The sequence below is a fragment of the Erythrolamprus reginae genome, chromosome 2 (genome assembly GCF_031021105.1).
Source record: "Erythrolamprus reginae isolate rEryReg1 chromosome 2, rEryReg1.hap1, whole genome shotgun sequence".
NCBI classification, from domain to species: domain Eukaryota; kingdom Metazoa; phylum Chordata; class Lepidosauria; order Squamata; family Dipsadidae; genus Erythrolamprus; species Erythrolamprus reginae.
This window is the reverse complement of record NC_091951.1, coordinates 172,417,494-172,430,143: the sequence shown is the minus strand read 5'-3', so window position 1 is coordinate 172,430,143 and position 12,650 is coordinate 172,417,494. Positions and strand designations below refer to the sequence as shown.

Here is a 12,650-nt window from a genome sequence, read left to right as displayed (position 1 = left end):
ATAATTAATGAATTAATACAAAGTGGTTATTGCCCAAAAAAAGCAGAAGACCCTCACTGAAATAAAACTTCCTTTACAAATGACAAATTAGAAACGAACTTTCCCTAAAGGGAAGTATTATAAATTTTGAACACTTGTGATTAGAAGATCAATTCAACCTACCATAAATAGCAGAATGTCTTTTAAATACCTTAAATGGGTTTTGATAAGATTTCAGTGCTTTTAATTTTACATTTTAGGATTTAAGTCAGCACCTTTCAACCTAGAAATTGGCAAGTACTGTATAACATATGAAAAAGAGATGATCTCTTGGCTTCTGCTGCAACATACCTTTCTAGATTTTGGAGTGATTGCACAATAGCCTAATATAGTGACCTAACCAGATCATAACCAAAATATGTCAGGTGACTGTATGACTCGTGCCATAGCTCGTTTACCATTATATATGTGAAAGAATTCTTACCTTAGCTTTGCTTAATCTAAAGCTTATTTCCAGGCTATAAATGTTTAACTGAAATATGTTCTCATGCAGAATACTATTGTGCTGGGATCAAAGAATGGTACATGAAATATATTCAGGTATTCAAATAATTGTGGTACCTGATCTAGCTGTTAAAATTATCTCATCTAGATATTTGTTCTAGTTATTACCAGTATGGGAGGCCAAATTGCATCACATAAATCAAAGCCTACCTTTAAATAGATAGTACATCTGTTGCAAAGCAATACATTCTAGACCTACCTCAAACCCAAATAATAGCAGTTTTTGGTGTTTTTCCAAGCCAGTTGATTTTTGATATGAACAAAATTGAGTAAGGTGTTTTCGAACTATGTTTTCAACAGTTTTAATACTATCAGAATCTCAGTCAGTCTCAAATACAAATTTTCCACTGTAATTTAATTTGAGTCTTTTTATAATCCAGTATGCAAAAAACTTATATGTAGATATTCTGCCACAAAACTACACTTGTTAGATTATACATGTTTACTCTGAATTCTCTTCAGATAGTATAAATCTTTTTTTATATGTTTAGAAGTATTTCTAGGTGTGGGGGGATAGAACATTAGTATTACTCGAGATCAGCTGTAAAATGTGTGCTATTGGTCAAAGTGTATGTGGAAATTGTACTAATGAATTAGACACTGAAAATCCTCTATCCAATTTATTTTGGCTAGGCTGTAAGCAGCCTTTAAATAGATAATGTGATAAAAGTAAAACTAATTCCTAGACCTTGATCAAGACATAGAACAGAAACCATAAGTTGTAAGTAGTCTGATTTAGAGTGTCTCCCACTATACAAAGCTAACTTAACCTTGGTAGCTAAGTTTGGCTACTGATAGAGAAGATTGTTTCTAAATGCTGTAGAAAGCTGAAAGCTCTTCCCATACTAGGATTCCCAAAAACTAATCATGTTCTTCAGTAGATTTCTCAGTGGGTCTCTGCAGTTCAGAGGCCAGACTATATTGTTAGTTTTCACACTATGCAAAACGGTTGAAGGAATTGTCAAAGGAACCACTACCTCGTTCTAGCATTTCTAAATCAAACTCTTCCTAGCCAGAACATAAAGCCAGGTTTAACTATTCTGTTCACATAATTGTAGTAATGAATTCTTCATCAACTTCTGATGTGCACCATTCAAATTCCTCAAGACAAAGTAAGGTAAATTGACCTCCTTGAGCCAGAAGAGGAGAAGGATGATTATGTACTATCTTAACCTTAGTCGGCTTTTCTCTTTGTTTTTTAAACTATGGTTTCTATTTTTATGTGTGTTAAAAGAATTGCAAGCTGTATGGTAAGGGCATTATGTCATGAAAAGGCAGTTGCTGTTTTTCAACAATGAAGCCTGTTCTCCATTTTCTAAGATGATAATGACCTATCATCTCTCTTCATGAAACACATTCATAACTAGTAACCAAAAAGCAGGTCACAGATCTATAGCTGCAGCCTAAGTCATAAAAAGATAGTGAGTAAGAAAGGCTAAAATTCCCCAAGTGTTTTAAAAATGCTAGTAAACTCAAATATAAGTTTATAAGCATCAAATATATAAGTATTTTTAAAAAGACTTAAGCAATAATATAACAGTAGCTCTATATGAAACTTATAACATTCAGCAGCAGAGCTATATAAGCCTTTAAGGAGCAAATATTTTTTCATCCAATAACTGCATCTCAAAAACAGTGGCCACAGTATGATATATTAGGGTTTTTTAATATCCTGTGCATGATAATGAAAAATATTTTAGAAGGGTAAAAAATCCTTGATTAATGTCATCAGTTCTGATAAGATGCAAAATGTTGCCACTTTGTTGCTAGCAATTTCCTGAATATAAGGAGGCTGTTTGGAGCATTTTCTACTCCTTTTCAGTTTTGTCTTGGGTGGACATTTTCAAACTCAAATGTTTCTACTATCGGTAGTAAAACCTGAAAGGAAGTTACAGCATTGATTTTTATGTTGGTTCTTTGTTTTATAGAGCCAATGTTTATCACCAATGTTTTGGTGATTCTCCATTGGTATAAGACTCCCAAATAATGTAGCATGGTTTCCAAGAATTATCCGGTGTAATGTTAACATTAATGGATTATGTTGCTTATTTAAGGAAATATAGCTATCTGCAATTATTCATAGCTTCTTCAAAATGGGGGTGAGTGGATTGGTAGATAACCTAATAATGTGAAATGATGTAAAGGCATCAATACAAAATTGAATTTCAGTTGTAACTTTAGCTATGTTTAGAGGTCTCTCTAATTTTGGATTAAAATGATATTTTAATTGCATTCAACAAATAATATATAAAATCTAAAATAACAGGAATTGCTGGGATGCTCCTTATAAATTCAGTATAAATTTTGGGGGGGGGGGATGCTGGAGACTTGTTTCTTGAAGGATGGTGATTTTTTGAATAATTTTTTATGCAACAAAATTGTACTGCATAATGGAAATTGGTGCAATTTCAGAAGCCAACTTTTATTGCAGGAAAACTTTCAGAGTAGACGGGATGCTGACGAAAGTAGAGAAAACAAAGGGAGAACATGACTTGCAAAGGTAACATTTGTTTTATCAACCAATGTGTTTCAATAGCAATGTTTCAACTGTGATGAATACATGATAGATTAAATAATATGTCGATAAAATTTATGCAGAAATGGAAGTGAAATGTGAGGTAGATAAAGATAATTTGCATCGGCTTCTCCCATAATAAAATATTCATAAATTAATTCTGTTAAAGAGATGTATATGTTTTGTACTTTGATAGTGTGTGTCCCAGTTAACACTAAATGATATATATTGTTGCATCTGCAGAAGGAGACTTCTGTAGACATTTATTTTTAGGTAGTATATAGGCTGGATCCACCAATGGGTTTTTTTTTTTTGAAATTTTAATTTATTTCCATTATGTAGTCCGATTTCCACTTACTCTGCATTGCACTATGGATTGGGATCAGTGTTACGTAGGTTATATTGCAGTGAGGTGAACCTTTTTTAGCTTGGCCACGAAAAGGATATATGCACACGCAATAGTATGTGCATGCATGCCCACACCTATAATGCAATGCCTCCCCATGAATGTGCACAAGCCCCCACAGAGGACTCACTGAAGCCTCCAGACTTCCAGTTGGGCCATTTTTTGCCATCCCCTGTGTTTGGGAGGCTTTCCTGAAGCCTGAGGAGAGCAAAAACAGCTGAAAAGAAAGCCGAAGATAAGCTGATCAGCACACACATGTGCGCTGGAGCTGACATAGGACAATGCCTTGTGTACCCTCAGATATGGATCTGTGTGCCACCTATGGCACCCATGCCATAAGTTTGCCATCACTGTTGTATTGCAAATGGGGATGCATTTTTTTTTGCTGCAGATCATTAATTGCTACAACACCTTAAGGCAGAGTTACTTAAACCAATAAATACTATGAGGATTTCTAAAGTTGACCATACATTGGCTACCAGATGATTTTGTGGCAAATCTGTTTTCTTTTTATGCAGGCTGATTGTTAAATTTAATTGAAAGCCCCAAACTCAGTTAAAATTTAAATGCAGCTATTACTACCTATCCTTAAATTGTGAGTTAATTTGTGAGAAGGCTGCTAAATCAAAAAGTAAACAGATTGTGTCTGCTCTTGGTTATTAGACCCATTTGTGGAGGCTAATTGTTTTTCTTTAAAAATGTGTATTTTAATTATACCTTTAGAGGAAATGGAAGTCTTCTGCTAAAAGTAGCATTGTCCATAGATGCACAGGTGATAATGATTACAACTGTAGTCAATTTTGTTTAGCTTATGTTTATCTCGCACTATTGTATCTGTTCCTCAGAAAGACAAACCTCAGAATGATAATAACAAGTCTCAATTATATCACACCTCCTTGTCCACTATGCACTCTTTTTGGCTGCCTTTGAATGTTCAGAAACGTTGTGACATTGCAGATAAAATGTTCAGCAGCATATTACATCGTACTGAAATAGTTATATTAGCTGACTTCAGGGGCAGGTTCAAAGTGCTACTTTATTGCCCTCAGTACATTGACATAGTTTTGGATTTCCATATTTCAAAAAAGGTTTTGGATGTAAACCTGCTGAAATAGTACAGTATTTGAAAAAGACTTACATAATTAGAAATTCAGTTTATTGGAACTGAAGAAGGAGTCTGTTGAGTGACCTATTTATCTTTCAGAAATTGGTCTGTCTTCTCTTTGGGTTTTGGCACAGCATGAATTATCTTTTTTTAGGAAGGCAATACATTTTTGTGATTGAGATTAATAGATATACACTGCTATGATGTTTGCTGTTTTTTTTAAGGAATTGTATTTACTTCAATCATGCCTTTATAAATTTTTAAGCTTGGATATCAACTTTTCCTTAAAAAAAAACCAGATAAAGATAGTTCTTGCTTAATGATGCAAATGGGACTGGAAAGTGCATTATTCAACAATATTGTCATAAGTCAAAAAATGATGCAGTTGTGCTCCTTAGTTAAGGCAGTTCCAGCAGCCCAAGTTGCCATTGTTAAGCAACAACCTCATATAACTAGAATCTTTGATGTCCTGCTTGCTTCCCCCTTTACTTTGTGGCAAAATGGTCACAAGTGGTTATGAAATAAACACCAACTGTTGAATATATTTTTATTAGTTTTTATTGAATTGTTTTTAGAAATTTGAATTTAATTCAGAAGAACTTGTCATTTCTTTATGTAATGACAAATTGAAAAAATACAGCAAATGAAGTAGAAAACTATCAGGAATGTACAAAACGATAATAATGATGAAAATTGCTTCTATTCTGGAAAATTTATTTCCCAATAATGCCTAAATTACTGCTTTTTAGAGAGTAAAAAAAATGCTGGAATGAGCCATGTACATTTACGCACAGAATGTTTTCAAACTTTGCTTATATGCATATTAGATTACATTGAAGCTCAGAAGTACAGTGTTTTAAAACAAAAAGATACTCCATTATATGCAGAGGTACAAACATAGTCTTGTCTTTAATTTCTCAAGACAAATACATCTTTTCATAGGGCTGTACAATGGTTTTCTAATGAAATACTCAATTTTATTTTCCAATTTCCGTGAATCCGCTGCCAGTTCAGTTTTCTTGAATGACATAGGCTCATAACATACACATAATAATGTAAAATAAAATCCTTCAAGTGAAGAATTGCTTAAATAACCTATGACCCTAATGGCTTTTCTTAGTGAGTTTATTTGCTTTTTTTCTTTAGGAGCTGATGTTAGTTTCCTATTTGTCCTCCTGAAGTAAAGTTTTCAACTATTTTCCTTCATAGGAAATTACAGATTATTGTATGTTTTAAAGTATAAACATACTTTAAAATACCAAACTACTAAGATGTTACATTCATAAGTTTTAGATGCCAGTGATTAAATTTCATTGAACAAGATATTTATCAGATTTATTAAAATGGTTCTTGACCGTGGTTTATTCTGAGATAAACCAACATTGGTATTATAGTACATGTGAAAGGGTCAAGCTTTGATGAGTACTGTAAGGAAAGAAAAACTAATTGTGTAGTAAAAGCTGACAATGCTTTTCTCCCAGTTTATCCTAATTCAGTAAACAAGACTTTCAATCTTTAATACTTCGTATCTAGGAAATGTTATAATATACTTCTTTTTAGAAAGAAATCAAAGCAAATCTAATAAATCATATAATTACCAGCCAATTAAAACCTCAGCATAATTAAAATTTATTTGCAATGCATTCTTATTAGTGTACAACATATTCATTTTAATGCTTGGGTAAAATTACTTCTACCATATAACTTTCATGTAATTGCTGCCCAACTTGTCACTTGTGTAGCATCTTATGGAATGCCTTGAAGTTGACTCGCCACTGGTGGTTTTGTATTTGTTAAGGGCCATTTGATTTCAGCAGGTTTTTGAAGCTATAGTATGACCTTTACAAAACTGATTTTTAAAATATTGTGAGATACCTTGAGTGGTGATTCACATAACTAGAATTGTTTATAAATATTTTAACAAAATAAATTGATTATTGGTACATTGTTCTTTCAAATTGACTTTATTCCAAATCTAAACAATTTAGGCAGATAATGAAGGGAACAAGAGGTTTAGAAATTTTGGCTTAAATTTTTTGGAGCCGCTTGCTCAACTAATAACTTCAGATATATTGCATTGTAACTCCAGTCATCCCCATCCTATTATTACATTGTCAGCTTGGCGAGTGAATCTTCCAGGTTTTGTCTTGTCTGATAGAAACCTTTAGATATTAAAACAAGCACTTTTAATTGGACCCAGAATAATTTTAGCACATACGAAGTAAATACAGGTCATAATTAGTAAACTACACGTTCAAACATGGGAAATTCTTAATTTAAGCATTCTAATGTAGAATACAATATTAATCCATGCAATTAAGGAATTAAAGACTAATGCTAAATCAGTTTGTGTAATGTAAGGAAGTGCCAACTGCAGCAAACCAATCATACCTGAAACAGTAATTAAAACTAGATTCTAGAGGAAAAGTGCAGTCTCGTTCAGAACTATCTGTACTAATCTCAATACATGAAATGCCCAATACATGAAATGTCCAGTGAATAATATATGTGTTACATTAGCAAAGGAGTCGAAATGATTATTTACAACACTTGCCATATTTCATATAAGTAGTTGCATAGTGGTACAGTACATGTGTTATTTGTAAATGTGGTGTTTTAATGGATAAAATATAAAATGTGTATGTTTGCATAAACTATTTAAATAAAGACTTTAAAAATGTCACACCTTCAAATCAGTAATTTTTTATTTTCTTAATTTAGCTTGTCTGCTCATCTACATCTCACCTTTACCGGTTTCTTCCATAAAAATGGTAAGTAGTTTTTCTCTTTTCCCCATGTGGTGCTGTTCTCTAAATTGACAAATATTATTTCTTATAGAATTGTGGAATATAACTAAGATATAAAAATTGACTACCCTATTTTTGGAGTATAAGACACACCTTTTTCTCCCCTAAGAGAGGGTGGAAATGCAGCCATTTTTTGCTGTCCCAAAGCCCCCCGCCCTCTCACCTACAGAGAGCTCCTGGGTGCCTTGGGAAGGCAAAAATGCCCCATTTTTTAAAAAAAAACACCGTTCTTCACCTGTTTTTGCAAAAATTGGGTGGGGAAGGGGTCTAGGGAGCCTGCAGACAGCTCTTAGGGACTGGTGGAAGGCAAAAATGCCCCCGTTTTTATGAAAAATTGGGCAAAAATGGGGGCATTTTGCTATCCCCCAACACCCTAGAGCTGTCTGCAGGCTCCCCAGATCCTTTGCCCACTTCATTTTTGCAAAAGAAACCTCAGGTGGAAAATGGTCAATTTTTTTTTGCCAAAATGGGGCTGTTTTTGCCTTCTCTATAGCATGACTGGAGGAGGAATTCTGGGAGTTGAAGTCCACAAGTCTTAAAGCTGTCAAGTTCAAAGTTTGTAAAAAGTGTACATGGTCGTAAAAAGTATTCTGCTACACTGGTATTTTATTAAATAATATATTACTACACCATTTGATTCAGAATACTTTTTTCCGCCTCTAAAATCTAAGTGCGTCTTTTACTCCGGTGCATCTTATACTCTGAAAAATATGGTAATATAATACTGTGGTGGTCTGCAAAATATGGGTTATATACAGTCTGGCAAGTTGGCTTTAAAGCTTGAAGTTAATGACAATCTTAATGATTTTATTTCTATATATTAGTGTGGAGTACTAAACATTTGTTATAGTCCTCGTCTTACAACCATCCATTTAGTGACCATTCGGAGTTACAACAGCACTGTGAAAGGTGACTTATGACCTATTTTTATACTTATGACTATTGCAGCATCACCATGATCACATGATCAAAATTCAGGCACTTGACAACTAGCATGTATTTATGACTGTTGCAACATCCAAGAGTCGTGATCACCATTTGTAACCTTCCCAACTGGTTTTCAACAAGTAAAGTCAATGAGGGGGAGCGAGATTCACTTAACAAACACAGGAGTTGCTTAACAACTGAAATGATTCATTTTAACAACTGTGGCAAAAAGAAAAAGGTTATAAAATGCAACACAGCACATTTGCTGTCTTGTTTAGCAATGGGAATTTGGGGTTCTCTTGTGTTAAGGCCTACCTGTACCCAGGATTGAAGTTGAGCTATGTGCTATGGTATTCCTCTAAATCTAAAGCTCCTGAGCCTTTGTTTTTCAATTGTATTTAGTTGGTGAGTATTGTAGACTTCATTGAACTGTTTTAGTATTTTAAAATACAAACTTTTGTATCATTTCTGGGTGGTGGAAAACAACTGCATCTCTATTTACGGGTAATAAACAGATGTTTTTGAATTTGAGAAAGGTCTAGCTTTGTTACTAAGGCGGTTAGAAATAATATGCCTTTTTGTCAAAGTTAAAAATAGAATGTATGCTAGTGGACATCACTAGACAAATGTTTTTCTGGTTGTATTTTTAAAATAATGCCAAGAAATTCCTCTGCAAAAAAATGGCAGTTACATTAGGCAATTCCTATTGATATGAGAGCCTTCTATTAGGGTGAGTCAGCATTTCTAAGGCATCCAGCAAAATATTCTATTGTAAATATATCTTGGTCATGCAGAGTTCAATACGTAATCTTTTCAGGATTTTAAATCTTTCTATTCTATATTGTCTGTCTAGATAAGCCATTGCAAAATTCAGAAAATGAACAAAGTTCTGTAACTCTGGAAGTATTGCTCGTAAAAGTTTGCCACAAAAAACGAAAAGTAAGTATTAGAAAGCAAATGTTAAAATAACAGAAAAAAATTATGTGCGCAAAAGTTATAGTTGGTAAAGGAAGAATGTGTTATTAAAACTAGACTGTTTCTTATGAGAAGCTGTAAATTATCCAACTATGTAAGCCATTTGTTGGCTTTGTCAAGTTTCTCTTTCACTGTTTTATTCACATCTCTCATTTAAGAACTGGGTTTTCTCATGTTTTACTGCCAGATGAAATAGTAACTTCTATTTGGGTCTTAATTCCTTCAGTTTGTTTACTTGAATTCTAAGGAGAGGAATTATTTTGCCTCAAACTCTTGAGTACAAAGACTTAATTGAAAAACTTTGAGCTTAATATTTTTGATGGATAGCCTTTTCTCTTTGTTGATTTTTAAAAAAATTTAGCTTAGGATTTTTTTACATTTTTTAAAAAACCTGCTTGCTTTGGAAGCTGAATGAGTAGTCTTAAAAAGTGCCAATGATTTGACATTTTTTAAAAGGCTGTTTGAACAAAAGACCAAGAATGAGAGAAAGACCAAAACCTCCTTGTTAGTCCTTGTGGCTTTTTAGACCCCTTGACTCATTGGAAAAGAGTTGTTAGAAACTGCCACATAATTTTTAACACTGGAAGAGTGATGAGACTTGAGCAACTAAGTAATGATCTTCACCAGGTTCTCTACCTTTGGGCTTGGAAGAAAAAGACAACCTTTTGACTAATCTAAAAGAACATGATATTCTACTTTTTAAAATGTATTAGAATTTCAGCAAGATTATTTTCAGGCATAGCGTTACAACTTTAGTTTTAAAATGAAAGATATAATTAAGTTAAGAAAATATTTTGTTAAAAAAAATAATTTAAAATTTTTAAATTATGAAATATGCAAACTTAATAACTTTATTTTGGTCATTGATACTTTGTAAATGATGCAAAATCTGTCAATGGTAGTTTAGCCTCAGGTGCCCTTTTACAAATCAGCAGTTTCTTTTCTTTCTCCTTTTTATCTTGAATACTATGAATATGCTGCTGGTGTCTTATTTTGTCCTTGTTCTGCTTAGAAACATGAAATGTTAATATAGTTCAAGGTCAGATAGTGTAAAAGATGGGGCTGTATTGCTGATTAGTATTTGACATAATGTAGATCTAGTCCTCAGACCTCCATATAAAACTTGTTTGTTTGATTGTCTACTACAGCGGTCCCCAAACTACGGCCCGTGGGCCGGATGCGGCCCGATGAGGTCTTTTAACTGGCCCAGGGCGGCTCACGAGATTTTACTGATCAATATAATAAGCTCCCGAATCTCCTGTCCACTCACTGCGGTCGGCTGCTGAGCGAAGAGAATTGGCCAATTTATTTCTCGCCTTTAGGGAAAGAAACTGCCCTATGGCAGAGCAGCAACAGTTCCTCTCCCTAAAGGCGAGAAATAAATTAGCCAATTGCAGGCCCGCTTTCCTCCCCGCCTCCTTGCCTCTCCACCTCCTCCCCTCCACCTCCGCGGTGAGTGGACGCGAACTTCAGGAAAAGGCGATGGCAATTGAAAAACTGTCCACTGGGGGGGGGGAGGCAGCTGCTTGAAAACCCCTGACCTCCATCGCCTCCCCCCCTCCACGGCACAAGGCAAGCACACCTCGCCGCTGACACAGGCGGTGGGGACCGCCCTGTCCCCCTTCAGGGCCTCTTTTTCTCCCCTTCCACCACCCCTGTCTGAATGTTGTTTGCCACTTAGGAGTGACCCTCTCTCGGGCTTGTTGTGGATGCGGCGCGGATGAGGGGGAAAGCCGTAAGCGCGAATTAGCAAAACCAGTTCAACCTCTTCTTCCCCTCCTTACCGACTACTGAAGAAAAAAGAAACTTCGTTGGGATTTTGGCTCTCCACAGAGACTTTCCAAATGTGCTTTTCCGGGCAGCCGGGCTTTTCCCCTCATCCACGCCGCATCCACAACAAGCCCGAGAGTGGGTCACTCCTAAGCGGCAAACAACATTCAGACGGGTGGTGGAAGGGGAGAAAAAAAAAAGCCCCAGAAAGCCAAGCAAACTTGCTGCAGCACGCTCGGTTCTCCCCTCCGCCTTCCGCCAAGTTGGAACTCTATTTTTCTTTCTTTCCCCCCCTCCCCTCTTTGGAGGCGCAGATTTTTTTCCCCTCTTCCCAATCAGCAGGCGCGCGTGTAGATAAGTCCAACCACTTCCACCCCACCACCCGTTCCTGCAGGAAGAGGTCGGGCGTGCTACGCGGAGGCGGAGGTGGCGTGGGGCTGGGCGCTGGGCACCGTGGAGGGCGAAGGGGTGGACGTGATTGCTGCCTCTTAGCTGGAAGTCCGGTACTCTCCGCTCTCTCTCTCTCTCTCTCTCAGCGCAGCTTAGAAGTAACAATGCCCAAGGGCAGCAGCGGAGTTTGGAGGCTGCAGCAAAGCAGCACCAAGAAGGACCGTATGTTGGTCCTTTGAAACCGCCGCCGCCTCCGTTCGGATGAATTCAGGGGGTTAGCTAGAGAGCCGGACGGGGGCGGAGGCGACGGCGAAGTCCAGTGCTGGGGCCATGCAGAGCTGCTCATCCAGGGGGCCGTGGACTGGCAAGCCGCCCTCCGCTCTCTCTTTCGCTCTCTGTTGCCAGCGTGGTGTATGAGAGAGAGAGAGAAAAAGGGGGGGGGAGAGAAAGTGAGAGAGAAAGAAAGCAAGAGAGAGAAAGAGGGAGAGAAAGAGGGAGAGAAATAGAGTGAGAAAGAAAGAGGGAGAGATATAGAGTGGGAGAGAAAGAAAGAGGGAGGGGGAGAGGGAGGGAGAGAGTGAGAGATAGAAATAGAGTGAGAGAGAAAGCAAGCGACAGAAAGAGGGTGAAAGAGGGAGAGGGAAAGGAAGAGGGAGAGATAGAGAGGGAGAGAGAAAGGGGGATAGATGGAAAGAGTGAGAGAGAGAAAAAGAGAAAGAGAAAAATGAGAAAATTATGGAGAAAACGAGGGAGAGGAAAATGAAACAAATGAGAGAAGGAAGAAAAGAGAGGGAAGAGAGAGGTAGAGAGGAAGGAGGGAGGGAAGGAAGGAAGGAGAAATGGAGGGAGTTTCTTGATTTAAGTTTAAATTTACTTGTTAATAAAAATGTATAAATTACTTTATTACTTAATTACTTCTTATTTTAAATATTGTATTTGTTCCCATTTTGTTTTTTACTTTAAATAAGATATGTGCAGTGTGCATAGGGATTTGTTCATAGGGTTTTTTTATAGTCCGGCCCTCCAACAGTCTGAGGGACAGTAAAATGGCCCCCTGTGTAAAAAGTTTGGGGACCCCTGGTCTACTACAATGTTTTTAGATGGAATTTATCTCTAATAGTAATATTCTGAATCTGTTAGAAAAGTTGCAAATATGAATGAGCTAGCTCAAGTTAAGTGGTGTAAAAATAATGATTTTTAGATTCTGCAAAA

General features: G+C 36.4%; 1 protein-coding gene across 2 annotated transcripts in view; it reads left to right on the top strand.

Moving 5' to 3' along the window:
- Positions 1–12,650, top strand: part of SUZ12 (SUZ12 polycomb repressive complex 2 subunit) — a 32,166-nt gene that overhangs the window by 4,448 nt on the left and 15,068 nt on the right. Inside the window, exons 4-7 of one of the 2 annotated variants that reach the window (XM_070740446.1) lie at positions 2,975–3,043; positions 7,291–7,340; positions 8,201–8,285; positions 9,157–9,242. In XM_070740446.1, the coding sequence (XP_070596547.1) occupies positions 3,031–3,043; positions 7,291–7,340; positions 8,201–8,285; positions 9,157–9,242 (234 nt within the window). In that variant the 5' untranslated portion in view covers positions 2,975–3,030. The remainder of the gene's footprint in view (positions 1–2,974; positions 3,044–7,290; positions 7,341–8,200; positions 8,286–9,156; positions 9,243–12,650) is intronic. The other variant, XM_070740445.1, reaches the window with a different exon arrangement.